General features: G+C 39.3%; 1 protein-coding gene across 19 annotated transcripts in view; it reads left to right on the plus strand.

Moving 5' to 3' along the window:
• ebf3 (EBF transcription factor 3) overlaps positions 1–15,914 on the plus strand; it is a 137,358-nt gene that overhangs the window by 104,761 nt on the left and 16,683 nt on the right. For all 19 annotated transcript variants that reach the window (XM_031905717.1, XM_031905715.1, XM_031905720.1 and 16 more), the window contains exon 11: positions 12,596–12,684. In XM_031905717.1, the coding sequence (XP_031761577.1) occupies positions 12,596–12,684 (89 nt within the window). The remainder of the gene's footprint in view (positions 1–12,595; positions 12,685–15,914) is intronic.

Below are 15,914 nucleotides of genomic sequence, written 5' to 3' on the forward strand. Positions count from 1 at the left end.
CTGACCTATCTATCCACTCACATACAGACCCATACTGACCTATCTATACACTCACATACAGACCCACACTGACCTATCTATCCACTCACATACAGACCCACACTGACCTATCTATCCACTCACATACAGACCCACACTGACCTATCTATCCACTCACATACAGACCCATACTGACCTATCTATACACTCACATACAGACCCATACTGACCTATCTATACACTCACATACAGACCCATACTGACCTATCTATACACTCACATACAGACCCATACTGACCTATCTATCCACTCACATACAGACCCATACTGACCTATCTATCCACTCACATACAGACCCACACTGACCTATCTATCCACTCACATACAGACCCACACTGACCTATCTATCCACTCACATACAGACCCATACTGACCTATCTATACACTCACATACAGACCCATACTGACCTATCTATACACTCACATACAGACCCATACTGACCTATCTATACACTCACATACAGACCCATACTGACCTATCTATCCACTCACATACAGACCCATACTGACCTATCTATCCACTCACATACAGACCCACACTGACCTATCTATCCACTCACATACAGACCCACACTGACCTATCTATCCACTCACATACAGACCCATACTGACCTATCTATACACTCACATACAGACCCATACTGACCTATCTATACACTCACATACAGACCCATACTGACCTATCTATACACTCACATACAGACCCATACTGACCTATCTATCCACTCACATACAGACCCATACTGACCTATCTATCCACTCACATACAGACCCATACTGACCTATCTATACACTCACATACAGACCCACACTGACCTATCTATCCACTCACATACAGACCCATACTGACCTATCTATACACTCACATACAGACCCATACTGACCTATCTATACACTCACATACAGACCCATACTGACCTATCTATCCACTCACATACAGACCCATACTGACCTATCTATACACTCACATACAAACCCACACTGACCTATCTATCCACTCACATACAGACCCATACTGACCTATCTATACACTCACATACAGACCCATACTGACCTATCTATCCACTCACATACAGACCCATACTGACCTATCTATACACTCACATACAGACCCACACTGACCTATCTATCCACTCACATACAGACCCATACTGACCTATCTATCCACTCACATACAGACCCATACTGACCTATCTATACACTCACATACAGACCCACACTGACCTATCTATCCACTCACATACAGACCCACACTGACCTATCTATCCACTCACATACAGACCCATACTGACCTATCTATACACTCACATACAGACCCATACTGACCTATCTATCCACTCACATACAGACCCACACTGACCTATCTATCCACTCACATACAGACCCATACTGACCTATCTATCCACTCACATACAGACCCATACTGACCTATCTATCCACTCACATACAGACCCATACTGACCTATCTATCCACTCACATACAGACCCACACTGACCTATCCCCTCACATACAGACCCATACTGACCTATCTATACACTCACATACAGACCCACACTGACCTATCTATCCACTCACATACAGACCCATACTGACCTATCTATCCACTCACATACAGACCCACACTGACCTATCTATCCCCTCACATACAGACCCATACTGACCTATCTATACACTCACATACAGACCCACACTGACCTATCCCCTCACATACAGACCCACACTGATCTATCTATCCACTCACATACAGACCCACACTGACCTATCTATACACTCACATACAGACCCACACTGATCTATCTATCCACTCACATACAGACCCATACTGACCTATCTATACACTCACATACAGACCCATACTGACCTATCTATCCCCTCACATACAGACCCATACTGACCTATCTATACACTCACATACAGACCCACACTGACCTATCTATTCACTCACATACAGACCCACACTGACCTATCTATCCACTCACATACAGACCCATACTGACCTATCTATACACTCACATACATAAACTATATATACCAACATCAATACTAACTGTAGATTTATATATCTGAATTAGATATTTAATTACATAATGATTGTGTAGGGGTCAATTTGGTACCTATGCATGGTCCAGAAAGCAGAGCTTGCAGCCAATCTTTGCTTGTATATGTTCACTTTTACTTAAAGCATAATTGGTCATATACAGCTGGGCTGAACTAACAAGGACAATTAATAAAGCAATACACAGTGCCCACTATATACAGTAATAGTTCAAAGGTTTTTGAAGCCAAGTAGGCTTTTTAAAGACGTTTCATGATTATCCACTAAAGTCACTCTTTCATTGGAGTGCATAGAAAGGATTTTTTGCATTTCACCCCTCAAATAGGGAACATTTTCCCCCTTTAATGTAGAAAAGATGAAACGACTGCATGGCAATGATGCGACAGCAAGCCCAGAAATGATAACAGCTCAGCTCCCTTGCTACAACGATTGGTTTGTACCCAAACAATTACAGTATGTTTGCACACTTGACACGAGACGTTTGAGCATGGTTTATTAGAGCAATTTGAGCAAACAGTTACCAGTGTCAGCCCTACAGCTATAGAGCATCATGTAATAAAAAGTCCTATCCATTGAACTAAACTTCAGCGAGGAGAAGGAGGCTTAAAGCAAAATGGTATTTTACCTTTAAAAACCACAGTTCTTGTTGGATTACAAACCAGCACTAAGATTGCCAGTTCACAGATCTATGTTTACTGTATTCATAATATAATATATTCATTTGTGATTGCAGTTTAGAACTTAAAAGAAATATTATTTTTCTATTTCTGATTCGGAGAAAATAAAGCCAGCCCTGACATACCATAGAAGGCATTACATAATAATTATAAAGTAAATGGAGTTGAAAAATATAAAAGGTCATTCGTCTCAGACTTTCCAGCCACACCTCTTTAGAAGACCAAGTTCCAATGTGGGAAAATACAAAATGGGCAGTTAATATATTACTTGTGTGGCTGGTATAAGCCCAGCAATACATTTAAGTGATCATTAGAGGTGAAAAACTGACATAGAAAGATGCAACTTTTTGCATAGAGTACAATATCCAAGAGTTCATCAAGCTCAGCCTTTTCAGCCATTTCTCTTTAGAAGACCAAGTGCCAGATTGGTTTTGCAGTGGGAAAATAAGAAATGGGCAATTGATATGTTACTTATGTAACTGGTGTAAGCCCAGCAACACATTCAAGTGATCATCTAAAGATTATAGGTAGTCCAATTGACATTAAAAAAATGCAACTGTTTGCATTCGAGAACAATATCCAATAACTGTTAGACTGTTATATTCACTGATTATTGATGGGGCATCATTTGCCTTTCTACATACAACCTAAAGGTGGCCATACACGGGCCGATTGTAGCTGCCGAAATTAGTCCCTTGGACCGATTCGGCAGCTTATCGGCCCGTGTAGGGGCAGGAACGAAGGGATTGCCCGACCGATATCTGGCCTGAAATTGGGCAGATATTGATCGGGAAGGTTAAAAGATTTATTCGGATCGGGGACCGCTTCGGCTCATTGATGCGGTCCCCGAACTGACTGCGCCCATTGCCGCCGTTATAATTTGATTGTTTTGCCCCAGGGCCAAACGATCGAATTAGCCGTCATTTTCCCGATATTGCCCACCCGCTTGGCGACCACGTGTATGGCCACCATGCGAATGGCTACCTTAAGTCACCAGAGGCCCCTAGAATAAACCACCCCAAGATATTTTCTAGTATTCAAGTTCCCCTTCCTCCAGGTTTCAGTGCTTTATGTCTTAGCAAAGTATGTCAGTCCCCCCTGCTGTTATATCAGCAACAGGTGTCCATAAATATAAGGTGCCTACAAGAAAACAGAGGTTAGAAAAATGTCAGACATCTATAAGGAACGATTTGACTCAAGTGTCTTTGAAGTGAAAAAATTAGGATCAAATCCTCTTTTACATTTTAACACTAAACAGGTTGTAATAGCCTGTAGGTTTTAGACTTAGTAAGTCAAGGATATTAGTCCTGCTCCAACAAGCAAGACTGCCGCCTTCAAATGAGTGATGCGCCCAGGCCTTCCATTTCATTGTGTTTCCTATGCACCGCACTATGCTTGGCTTATCCTGCCGAGTTCTGTGATTGAAATTCATTGCCAAATTTATTGAGAAATTAATGAGAAAAGCTGCAAAGTATTGACTTTGAGAGGAAAACACAACTCATCTTGAATGAGGAGGAAAATGCAGCAATAATTTAGCCGCTATTGATTTTGCCCTGTCCATGTATTGATCTTCATTTTACAATATTAATTTGCACCTGCGATCGGCTTCAAAGGGGAACTGATTTCATTTCTTTGCAGTGTTAATGTACAAAGCATTAGGTGCTATTACCAAGTGTAGGTACTACAAGTCACCTCTGAAAGGATAATTCTTTTTTCCTATATGGTCTTGTTACTGAAATAGACTAAAAATTAATTTTTTTTTTGTCTGACAAAATATTAAAGCGAAATATATACCGCTTCTTAGCCCCGTAGGCTGTAATTCATCTGCGCCTGGAACTATCAGCTACCTAGGATTCCAACCACTTCTCATCATCATGCCCACATCGGTTCAAAGTTCATGAAATTTCTATGAGCATTGATCTTTCCGCATTGATTTTTTTTTTTTTTTTTGCAGCAGCAGATCTTTGAAATTTTAATTTCCCAAGCATCTGAATTTCTTGTAGATGAAATGCACTTGGTAGAGACAGTGGATGATAAAGTGGAAAACTTAACATCATTTCCAAGCTTAAAAATAAAGGGGGCTGCTTCAGACATTGTTTTTATGCTTTTGGAGGTTAAATGATGAAGATTTTCAGATAAAGGTAATGCAGTCTAAGGGGAGTTTATTGCCAGGTGGGTTCCAAGGCTATTTTTTTATTTAACGTTTCTATTTTTATAAAGTGTGAACCAATCAAGAGAAAGACCTTCTCCTTCTCCGTCTACCACTGGTCAAGTTCATTTATCAGTAGGACATTTAATAACCTCAAGGTGATATAATTGCAGCTGGCATTTTTTTTTTAAACTCCTTTTGCATTCAGCTGGTTAATGTATAAACTACTTGTCAGCAAACAGCACTTTGTCACTGAAATCCCCAACACCCTCTAGAGGCACATCTCCGAAGTGAGCAATTTAATTTGACTTTATTTAATTTTTACACAACTCATGTTTATCAAGGCCGGTGAGGACCTCCGAGCCCATATTGACTTCCTATGGGTGTCCCTGTTAGCTAGAATGGCTGTAATCCTTTTTACAACCGCCCCCCCCCTCCACCCAGTTTTAATTGAAGCTCTCTCTTGTCCTTTAAAAAGGATCTGCAGATGCTGTTATTATGTAGTTAGGCGGCTAATGTGAAAAACTGCCTCATTACGAGGATCTGTTTGTAACTAGAAAACTACTGCATTATGACAAATGCATGATTTGGAAGTTACAGGAAGATGATCATTATTGAAATGCAACTGGAACTCGTTTAATAGCTGAAACCAGCAGCTGGAATGAAGCAAATAAATGTCTTCCTGTTATTACTGTTGTTGTAGGCAGGTTTTTTCAGTCCCAAGGAAAATGTGTGTCAAATGCTGATTTTGTTATATCTCTTTTTCTGGCCGCACACTTGCTAAAAACAATAGATTGTCGGCGCTGAAAGAGACCCACTTCCTGCATTACAATCTTTTCCTTTTTTTTTTTCTTAATTTGGGTAATGATAGAGTTTAAATGGAATGCTGGGAATGGCTGTGGAAAAGACAAAGCCAAGTAGTAGAGTCTGGTCAATCTGAATTAAATTCACTCTAGCTTGTTTCGGAATGGTCTACTTGGTGACAATTAATAAGGAGAGGTCAGGTAATACCTGTAGGATTCCAGTTGTTTGGTAGAATCATGGTAAGACCTTTTTGCTTATCATAGGACTGAATGATCTTTGTTATCCCTGTCCAATGAATACCCAAAGAGATGCACCAGAAAAGAAGGAGGAATAAACCTCCTTGAGTGCAGTCTAAGATCATGGCTAATATACATGACTGTATTGGTTAGTCTACACATGGCAAGTTTCTTTTCCGCCTCTTTGCCTCAAATATTGAAATGAAACTGGTCATACATGTCTGAATCTTCTTGTTTCACCAGCTTTCCAATGAATCAGATCTTTTTAGGGTTTGGCATCCTTCAACGGTGGAATGGTGAAGTAATGTGTCCTAAAAATTAGATCATATAATGGTTGAGGTGGGCACCTACATGAGCCAGATCAGATATTGAGCAAGGAGAGCAATATTTGGGTCCATAGCAGACCAGTAAGCTGGTGGTCAAGGCTGGTTATGGGGACCTTTAGAACAACAAAGAAAATATAACTAGCACTGTGTTATAGCAATTACATTATTATTATCCTGTAAAGACCTTGAGGTGCTTGGAATTGGCTAAGTCTTCCAAATAAACAGGGAATAATTCATGTCGTGGGAAGAAAAGCCCTCCCTTTCTTGCCTATTGGTATATTTCCTTTTTGTAGCTGGCAGATTGAATAATGCCTGGGCACAGCTGCAAACTGATAGCCTGATACTGTTCTCTGCTGCCACATTAGCTCCAGCAATCCCAAGCTCACATCACTGAGCGTTAAAATTTTATCAATTGTGGTATGATTAATCCCCCCAGTACAGTGGAATGACTTAAATATTTAGAATGTTTCTTCTGTTATGGTTTAATGCATGTAAAGCAACCAGATTAACTCCAGAGCACTCAGATGTATTTAAATATGTATCCTTCTCGAGCTGTAGGCTATTTCTGCATGTAGGAATCATTGAGTGTATTTGGTCATGTCAGACCCTATTTGTTTGACCCAGTCTGGATACTAGCCTGCATATGATAACAGGATATCTGGCTCTTTCAGAGGTTGTCTGATTGCTTGCCTCATTTGGCATAGAATGTGATTCCTGCTAGGCTGGCCTCTTATTCATTCACATTTTATTGCTGTGTAATTTTCTTATTCTAAAATAAAAGCTCTCCGACAAAAATTACTATGCATTAGGCCACAGTAGCCTACTCAAATGGATATTAATACAGTTTATCTCGAAAAGGGCGAATAATGTATTTGAAACAGATAAAAGGCCTCCCATTAAACGAAGAATGTTAATATCATATGGCATAGTTAATATAGAGATATTTCACATGGAAGGCATGTTTTATTAGCTGTGGTACAAGAGGCTACTGTTCTAATATTATCTTTTATTTTATAACTGTATGTGTTTATTTATTTGCCATACTTTGACTTCATTATTTTTTTAGGGGGGGGGGGGGCTGGGGAGGAAATTGTAAAACCAAAAGATTGTGTAAACAAATAGAGGGGAATTTAATTTAAATATATCCGATTGTTTTTATAATGTTTTTTTTTAATGGGGTGTGTACATTTGTGGGCAAGTGGCTAACCTTCCCAGGGTGATGGGCGTCCAAAAAAATCACACTGGTCTGGAGTAATTCCTTCTAGAGTGCTACACTGACATGTTTTATTACCTCCCCAAGTATTCCCTATGCTCCCCTGGGGGGCTGCCTGGGCAATATAGTACTTTTGCTCAGAAGAAGGTGAAATATGGCAATATAGTACCCTCCATTATTACATGGTGTTCCATATTAAGGAAATACCCCATACTTATTGTACAGCGCTGCGGAATATGTTGGCGCTTTCTAAATAAATGTCAATAATAATAATAATAATAATAATAATATATACAAAAACACAGGACCCCTGTATAATGGATACCAAACCTGGGTGATATTTGAATACTGTTTCCTGGCAGTGGAGATACATACTGTCACTTTTTTGCAATATAGTGCAATTCATGAATTTATCCACATTGCACACATTTTACTCTGCCTTATTTATTATTAATAGTAGCCCAGTAGTTTTTTTTTCAAGTTGAATTTGCTTCCAAATTCGATTCCTTCATGTGAAAGTGTTGTTTATAAAGTCCCAGCTTCCCACACAAACTGCAAAATTGTTATTAACACCCAAATAAAATGTCTTAGTCATTTTTTAAAAATGTTTTTTGAATATATATCTTAAATCCGTGACTTAAATTTACCCAAGGTTCCTTCTCTAATTATCCACGAGGTCAGTAAGCAAAATTGGGAAGAAGCTGGGAGATCAATACAAATTATCCCTGAGCAAACCAGTGCTGACAGTTTGAATTGCAGCATATGTTTACCCAAAATCAGGCAATTTATCTTAATATCAGCAAAGTAATGCAGTGCAGGTGAAAGGTCAGGCAATCTCTCCACCTCATAATTACCCAGTTCTAAAACAGGAAAGTAGTATTGATTGGCCTAGCTCAGTACTCTGTGACTGGGACGTGCCAACGCTTTGCCCTGGCTCGGCTGGACTCTTGGCTTGTAAACTCGACACACTAAGGATTTATTAGATGTGTGCGAAAGGTCTTATGTTTTCTACTTTACTTGAAGATTTTGCCAGTGAAGTCTCTCCTGCTCCTCATTTTGTCAAGCAGCGGGGAGTTAGTTCATTTTTTTTGTTGTTTTTTATTTGCTCTGATCTGTGCTTGCAGTTTTAGTAGGAGTAGCATGCAAGTCAAAGAGAATGGAAAGGGGAAATTACAGACAAGGATGATTTGGGAAAGAATATTTTTCAGACTTTAGTCATTTGCCCCCATGGGTGTCTCACCTAAGGCTGAGATCTGCTGTGGTTTCCCAAGGTAGAGTGGACTTACTATCACCTGATGAAGTTTGGTGCCCACCTGAACAATAATACATAAATGATACCTGATATGTTTGTATTAGAATACAAAGGACTCAGGTACAGTGAGCCACTTTAGTGCTTGTAAGATTTGGCCTTTAAACTTACTTTCATCTGTTCTCTTGTTGCCATTAGTCCAAAAACACTCATGATCATTTCCACTATTAAAACTAATCATGGCCGCAGCCTGCCAAATGAAAAATAAGTCCATAAAACATAGGCCCCCTATACATTTTAAAACAGTCTAATTGAGATCGCAGTGTCGTTCCTACGCGGTTTTTTTTCTATAGTTTACCATTAAATTGTGCAGACATCATTAAGCAAGCTCAACTTCAAAAGCTACAGCCATGATTACACACAGGGCTTTGAAAGCAATGTGATTACAAACAAAACTACATCATTTTCCCAGGATACCCAAATCTCTTTTTCTGACATGCCATTAGCATTACTGCTTCTCCATAAAGGTTCTGAGGCCAAAAGTATCAGCCCTGGCCTAAGCATACAGACTGAGGTTCCAGTTGAGGACTATTTACCTTATCATATTGAACATTGAGCCTACAAAAATGTTGATTACACCAGTTCCTTGGGTGTTTACCTTCAAGTAGGTCACCCCTGGCACACTTGGTAGTGGAAGATGAGTTTTCTTCTGCTTAGCAACTTAATTATATATGAAGAACACAGTTATTTGGGAATATACATCTATTTAGGGCCACAGCTTTAACACCCCTAAGCATTTCCCTTATTTCATTTGCCACAACCAAATGACCACGAGTATCCCACGTCCCACAATTGCTGTTCAAAATTGTCATCTGCAAAACAACCTAAAAAGATGGTTCCCAAACGCTTTTCCCAATTGTATCATGTTGGAACTAAACACTTATATGTTTTTAGGAAAGTCTCAAGGTACATAGTCAATGTTTTACAAAAAAAACCCCATATCTTGAATTACAATTCCTAAAACAGCAAGTCCCATAAATGCATCTGAAATAAATGGAAATATCTGTTCTGAGATGAAAGAGTAAAGTTATTACAAGTCATAAAGCTTCTGAAAGCTTGCATTAAAGCCTCGATGCCCTGTCAGGACCATTTGCATGAAATCAATAGCAGCAAGCCATCTATCTTTTCTGATCACCTTTCATCACAGCAGATTCATTAAGTCAAACATTCGCAGTAATTAGGTAGATACAGAGGAAACTCTGACTCGCATGTGGATTCTACCATTTTTTCTCTTAACATAACTGTAATACAATGCCTAATTACCCTTTTTGTCAAGGAAAGGCATTCCATAAAGCCATGGCTTTGGGTCTGCTCTTCCGGGGCACACAGCCATAGCCTAGGGTAGGCCGAAACCTAGAGACATGACAGATTGTCCCCAAAGTCAGTGTTGACAGCTTCTGATGATTAATGGGCTGATTATGAAGAGGTCCCACACATATGGAATTTGCATCACAGTGACTTAGAAATTTTTGCCGTGTCACATATGGTGAGTTTTTTTTTTTTTTATGGAGCCCTATATTATTTGCAGAAGAAAAAGAAGGGTGAAATCACAGCAAAAGCCATGTCATGTAAAATCAATACATCGGATCAATTCTTTATTAACAAGAAAATGTCTTACTTCACATTGCTGTGTGGACCTTTGTCTCCGGAATACATGATGGAATGTCAAATCAAATTGTAGTCTTCAACTTTCTGTCATGTTATTGAGTTAATATGCAGGCGATACATTGCAAGATGCTCAGTGCCGCTTTACAAATAAAACTAAAAAGCACTCGGTGGGAACGATGGCTAATTATACTCGGCCCATAAAGGGTTTTATTCCAAAAAGTTGCTTGACTATGGATGAACAAAGTGCTGCATGCATTTATTTAAAAGACTCTGCTTCTTAATAGAAGATATTAATCTCTGCAGTCTTCAATGGCTGACAGCTGAGCCTCTATGGTAATTATGCAGCTCATTGTACATCAGAGTGTTGCAAGAAAACACAAATATCTGGGGTCCATCAGAATACTTGCTCCAGTGGGCAGCTTCATTGCAGTGCAGTTCCCATAGACATGTGTAGGAAGCACCTACCTATTTATGGTTTCACCCAATATTAAAAATGCTTTATTTGACCTGACTCTCTTGTGTTACTTGGGTAATGGCCATGCCGTAAGAGCGTAAATTAAAACAAAAATCTAATTCTTAACAGTACGGTGGTAGGCGATGTTCCTCAAGGTTTATAGCCACAAATAAAAATGCTTCACACCCACGTCCCCCCCTCCCCGTCCAACCCCACCGCTGCGCACTATTTTATTTTATTTATTTTTTTTGTGTGTTGTTAATCATGAAATTACATGGTACCTAACGAGCGGTGGACAAAATTGCAGGTTGAGTAATGAATAAGTCAAGACAGTCTCTATTAGTCTTTAAAAAAATATATTGATTTATATTGCACCTTTCACCGGAGAGTTGCTTGGTTAAAAATGATTTCGGCATTAGGGAGTAATATACACTAATAAGTATTTTCATCCCAACTGTAGTCTTTAGGCCTCCAGGCTCAGTTTGGGTATGGAGTCTGCCACAGCTATAATAAAGCTCTATGACTTCTTATAAAGCTTGTTAAACACAATGTGTGCAGTCTAACCGAGTCAGGATCTTGATGCATGCCCCGTACACAGCGGCATGTGTCGCTGATTTATGACCGAGCACAGTTCATAGTCAAAATTACAATTTGAAGGTAAAAAAAGATTAATTACTATTTGTGGCCAGCAATTTCATGAGGCTAGTGGATTGCAGCTGTAGAATGATAGTGCTCTACATCAGTTTGTAGTCAGCCATTCACAGATTATTAAAGCTTTGCAAGATTAAGTGCTCCTCCTGCCTGGTTTGTACTTAGGCAATATGCTAGACAAAAAAAAGGACCACAGGGATAAATCTGAAGCTAGCAATAGCTGGACATATGTCATAATTGCCATTTTCCCATAAATCCACAGCGACTATGGAAAACACTGTCTGATAAAAACATCAGATCATTATATATTTAATGCTACACTTGGCTTCCATATGATTATAGTGCAGAATGGACTTGCTTATGCCTGGATAACAACTAGCACAGGCAGGCCGGTTGTATAAATATACCCCTAAAATGTTGATATTATCCTTTAGTAATCAAATAGCTAATAGGGCACTGTGTTAAAACTGGGTTCAACCATTGTTTATATGTCCTTGGAAGAGAAAGTGACCCTAAGGATCCACCTAGTAAGGGACAAGCACAGAAGACACAGTAGATAGTACATCGTGCCCCCCCCCCCACCACTCTCAGTTGCACCAGTACAGTAGCAACTAGTACAATATAAACTAATGATGGTTGGTTACTATGGGTGACTGAATAGGTTGAAATTTGACAATTAGATCCAAACCAATCACGTACATTCAGTTTAAGAGCAGATTGTTTGACTCAATCAATTAAACTGGTGAATTATATTTGCACTCTGTGACTTAGAAGCAATGTATCCAGTGTGATGCGGTGACCCATGCTAAAAGCAGTTTATCCACTGTGACCAATTGTTATCCAATATGGTGACCATCAGTTTGTGGGGAGTCAGAACGATTGTTTTGATCGTAATCAAATTGATTATTTGAAGAATAAACCTTGGTGGCCATGAACAAGAACATTTTGCTCATCTATAATGTGGCCCATGTGTGCGTTGAATTTTGTTTTCATTGTTGCTTCCATTAAATTGATGAACTGAAGGTAATATGCATAACCTACAATTAAATCTCAACCGATCTTCTTCTTTCAGCTCTGAATGAACCAACCATAGACTATGGATTTCAAAGATTACAAAAAGTCATTCCAAGGCATCCAGGGGACCCAGAACGGTTACCAAAGGTCAGTAGGATATTAAAGTCTATGAATCATTCTATTAATGGTAAATGGAACAGAACCAAATAACACCTGTATGGTGCACTGAAGTTTTTTTTTTTGTTCAATCTAGCATATACGGGTTTCATAATAAATGAACTTTCATCTTTGCCCTTTACCAAGCTATCACTGTATGCATATTTCGTGACTCGGTAAAGCTAATTAGCCAAAGCTAGTGGGGAATATATGGCGCACTTGAATAACACTCTAATTGAGGGCCAGTCACAGCTTGGGAATCAGTGCCGCATGTACTGTCAAAAGGGGGCAAACTATTAGTCAAGGGAATTGAAATCTTAAAAATAAGGACACAGGAAGAATGAAAAGATCAAATTTAAGTGTTCTTTGGGGGTGGGGATGTTAATGCTTATTATAACAAGACCTTTGCAGTCTTCATGTGAACTAAGTTTGCCCCATTTTAGTAAAAAGCTTTTACTAGTCTTCTACTTTTAACATCTGTTGCAATGTGTTCAATGTGTTGTCGACTTTACTCAATAACCTTCTACATTGACTTACTATCGTCTTAATAGCACTCTAGAAAACACAACAATTGTACTCAGGATTAGGCTTCGTAGTCTGCTGATTTAGCCAATGAGCTTACGCCTTACACTAAAAATAATGGGGAAAAGAAAAGTACAAGTATTTCAGAAGTAACCGAATCCCAGAGACCCATCTAACAAATGGGTTTCACTGGCTGCTAATCTCACCATCTCTATGACTGAAGGCTAAACTCAATCTTCATAGCTTTCCATATTGCTCTTATGGATATACCCTCAGAGCCAAGAGAAAACGATAGCCTAGAAAATATGCATCTTGTAACTTGTAAGGAACTGCAGTCCAACTGAAAAGATAAAATAGGTGCGGATATATAGTTATATACAGTATTTCCAGTATTGGTGTAGAAGTTGGGTAGCCACCTTTTCTGGAAACAATACCGGCCTTCCTATATTTTTAACCTTGTTCCTTATTGGTATCAAGTATCATTTTTACTGGCTAGACTGGTAAAATACTGGCCAGGGGGCAAATGAAGCCTAGCCCATCAGTATCCCTTAGGTCTTTTTGTACGAAGTCAGATAGCCTTTTGTTGAGAAGAGCTTAGAAAAACAGAGGGGAAAAAAGACTTTAGATATGCAAGTGTTTCGAAATCTGCAAGAGGAACATAAACTTCCTGTGTAATGAAATAGTTCAATTAAACATTTTCCACTCCAGTAGCCTGTAGTGATTTCAATCTAACCAGCCCCACTCTGATCTGTGATTATTTGACTGTTGTTTTCCTTTCATTTTCTAAAGCTCGATTCAGTTTAATCTTTTGTTTACAAAGGTTTTGTTATAAGTCCCTGACTTAGCTAGCGAGCAAATGAAGTTCCCATATTAATATCTGGAGGGACTTTTCATTTAAATTCAGCTGGCGAAAGCCTGCCTGTAAGGTTTATGCCCATGATACACATCTCACACACACACACTGGGGTTGGATTGAAGGCTCTCAATATTATGCATACACATTTTCTCTTTCTGTGCCTTTGTTTTAAAGGGATAATATCAAAATGACAATGTCCCATTTGTAACCACGCTTGGGTTTTGAGTACGTTTCTGCTGCTCAAGTTGAAGCCCAGATCTCACAATATATCCGTGGGTAAATGACATAAAAATAGCTCACACTGTGTAAATTATAGAATGTGCATGGAATCAACATGGTATCGATTAACTCTAATGGAATGTTTAACCTTAGAGATTGCCATTTTCACACTTTATATGCATTGTTAGAGTGCACGAGAATAAAGCCTGAATGCAAAATGTATCAGTGTAAAGAGGTGAAGATTGAGTTTGATTATTAGAAGCTAGAAATGTAGGTCCCTCAACGCTGACGTTCCATAGAGAGGACAGCACTCCTTTTCCAACCATGATCTAAATGTATTTATGTTGATGCTGTGGTCTTTGCCCTTCATTTGGATAAAGAGATGTTAAATAAAAAAGAGGATTATTCCCAATTTCAACAATTACTAGAAAAAAATAATTAGGTTTCCCTTTTCTAAGGTGATGTACTTGGGTGGCAGTAGCCATTGTAATTGTTTCTCCTTGTCCACTGTGCAGACACACAACAGACCCATAGGTAGTGATGAGCGAATCTGTCCCGTTTCGCTTAGCTGAAAAATTTGCGAATCTTTCAAAAGATTTGCGAAACGGCGAAAATTCGCGAAACGGCGAAAATGTCGCACGTCAAAAAAAATTGTCGTCCGCGGCTATTCTTTCATCGCGCGGCTATTCTTTTGTTGCCCGCGGCTATTATTTTGTCGCCCGCAGCTATTATTTTGTCGCACGGCTATTATTTTGTCGCCTGCAACTATTATTTTGACAATTTTTGGACGTGCGGCCGAGTGAATATTCACAACTGAAAAGTAAACAGAGAACCTGGCATGATCTGGACCATTATATGTCAGACAATCTTGGTTATCCATTGAGTAACCTGTAACCCAGAAGTATAGAAGCTGGCATTCCTTTCCAGGGCTGTAGATTCTAGAAGGTGGCCTTCCATGCTAAGATCCGCTTACTTGGCAAGGTAGCCAAGTGAGCAGATCTTCTCCCGATATCCCCACCTGCAGGTGGGCGATATCAGGCTAATTCGGTCATTTGGCCCTGGGGTCCCCAATCCAACTAAAAATCAAACCTACCCGACCTGCCCGTCATTAGTGCCCATACACGGGCCGATAAGCTGCCGAATTGGTCTAAGGGACCAATATTGGCAGCTAGAATTGGCCGGTGTATGGCCACCTTAAGGGTGAAGACACACGGAGCTACTAGTAGCAGCTACTTGTCATTTACTGATAATTGTCTCTATGTGTGTTATAGTAGAGGCAATTCTCAGTATTATATATGGCAGGGAATTGTCTGGATTTTAGTAGCCATGAAAAAGTAGCTGCTACTAGTAGTCCAGTGTATCTAAGGCATTGAATGACAAAATAAATCTTACTGAAATAGGTTTAGTGATCCTTTGTTCAACTTCTCCTCCTTCTGTGACCTTCAAGCCTATGAATAAATGAGGATTCTGGGTTTTGTAGTTCTCAACATATTCTTTGGCAGCATTAGGTGACAAGCCACCCAAATATTTCACCTTTTCTCACTTTCATTTTAATTGCTTTTTATAGATTTTTCTTTTCCTTATTAAAACCTCTTCTTGCATAGATCAACATCAAGCCCTCCTG

This window comes from Xenopus tropicalis, chromosome 7 (assembly GCF_000004195.4).
Source record: "Xenopus tropicalis strain Nigerian chromosome 7, UCB_Xtro_10.0, whole genome shotgun sequence".
NCBI classification, from domain to species: Eukaryota; Metazoa; Chordata; class Amphibia; order Anura; family Pipidae; genus Xenopus; species Xenopus tropicalis.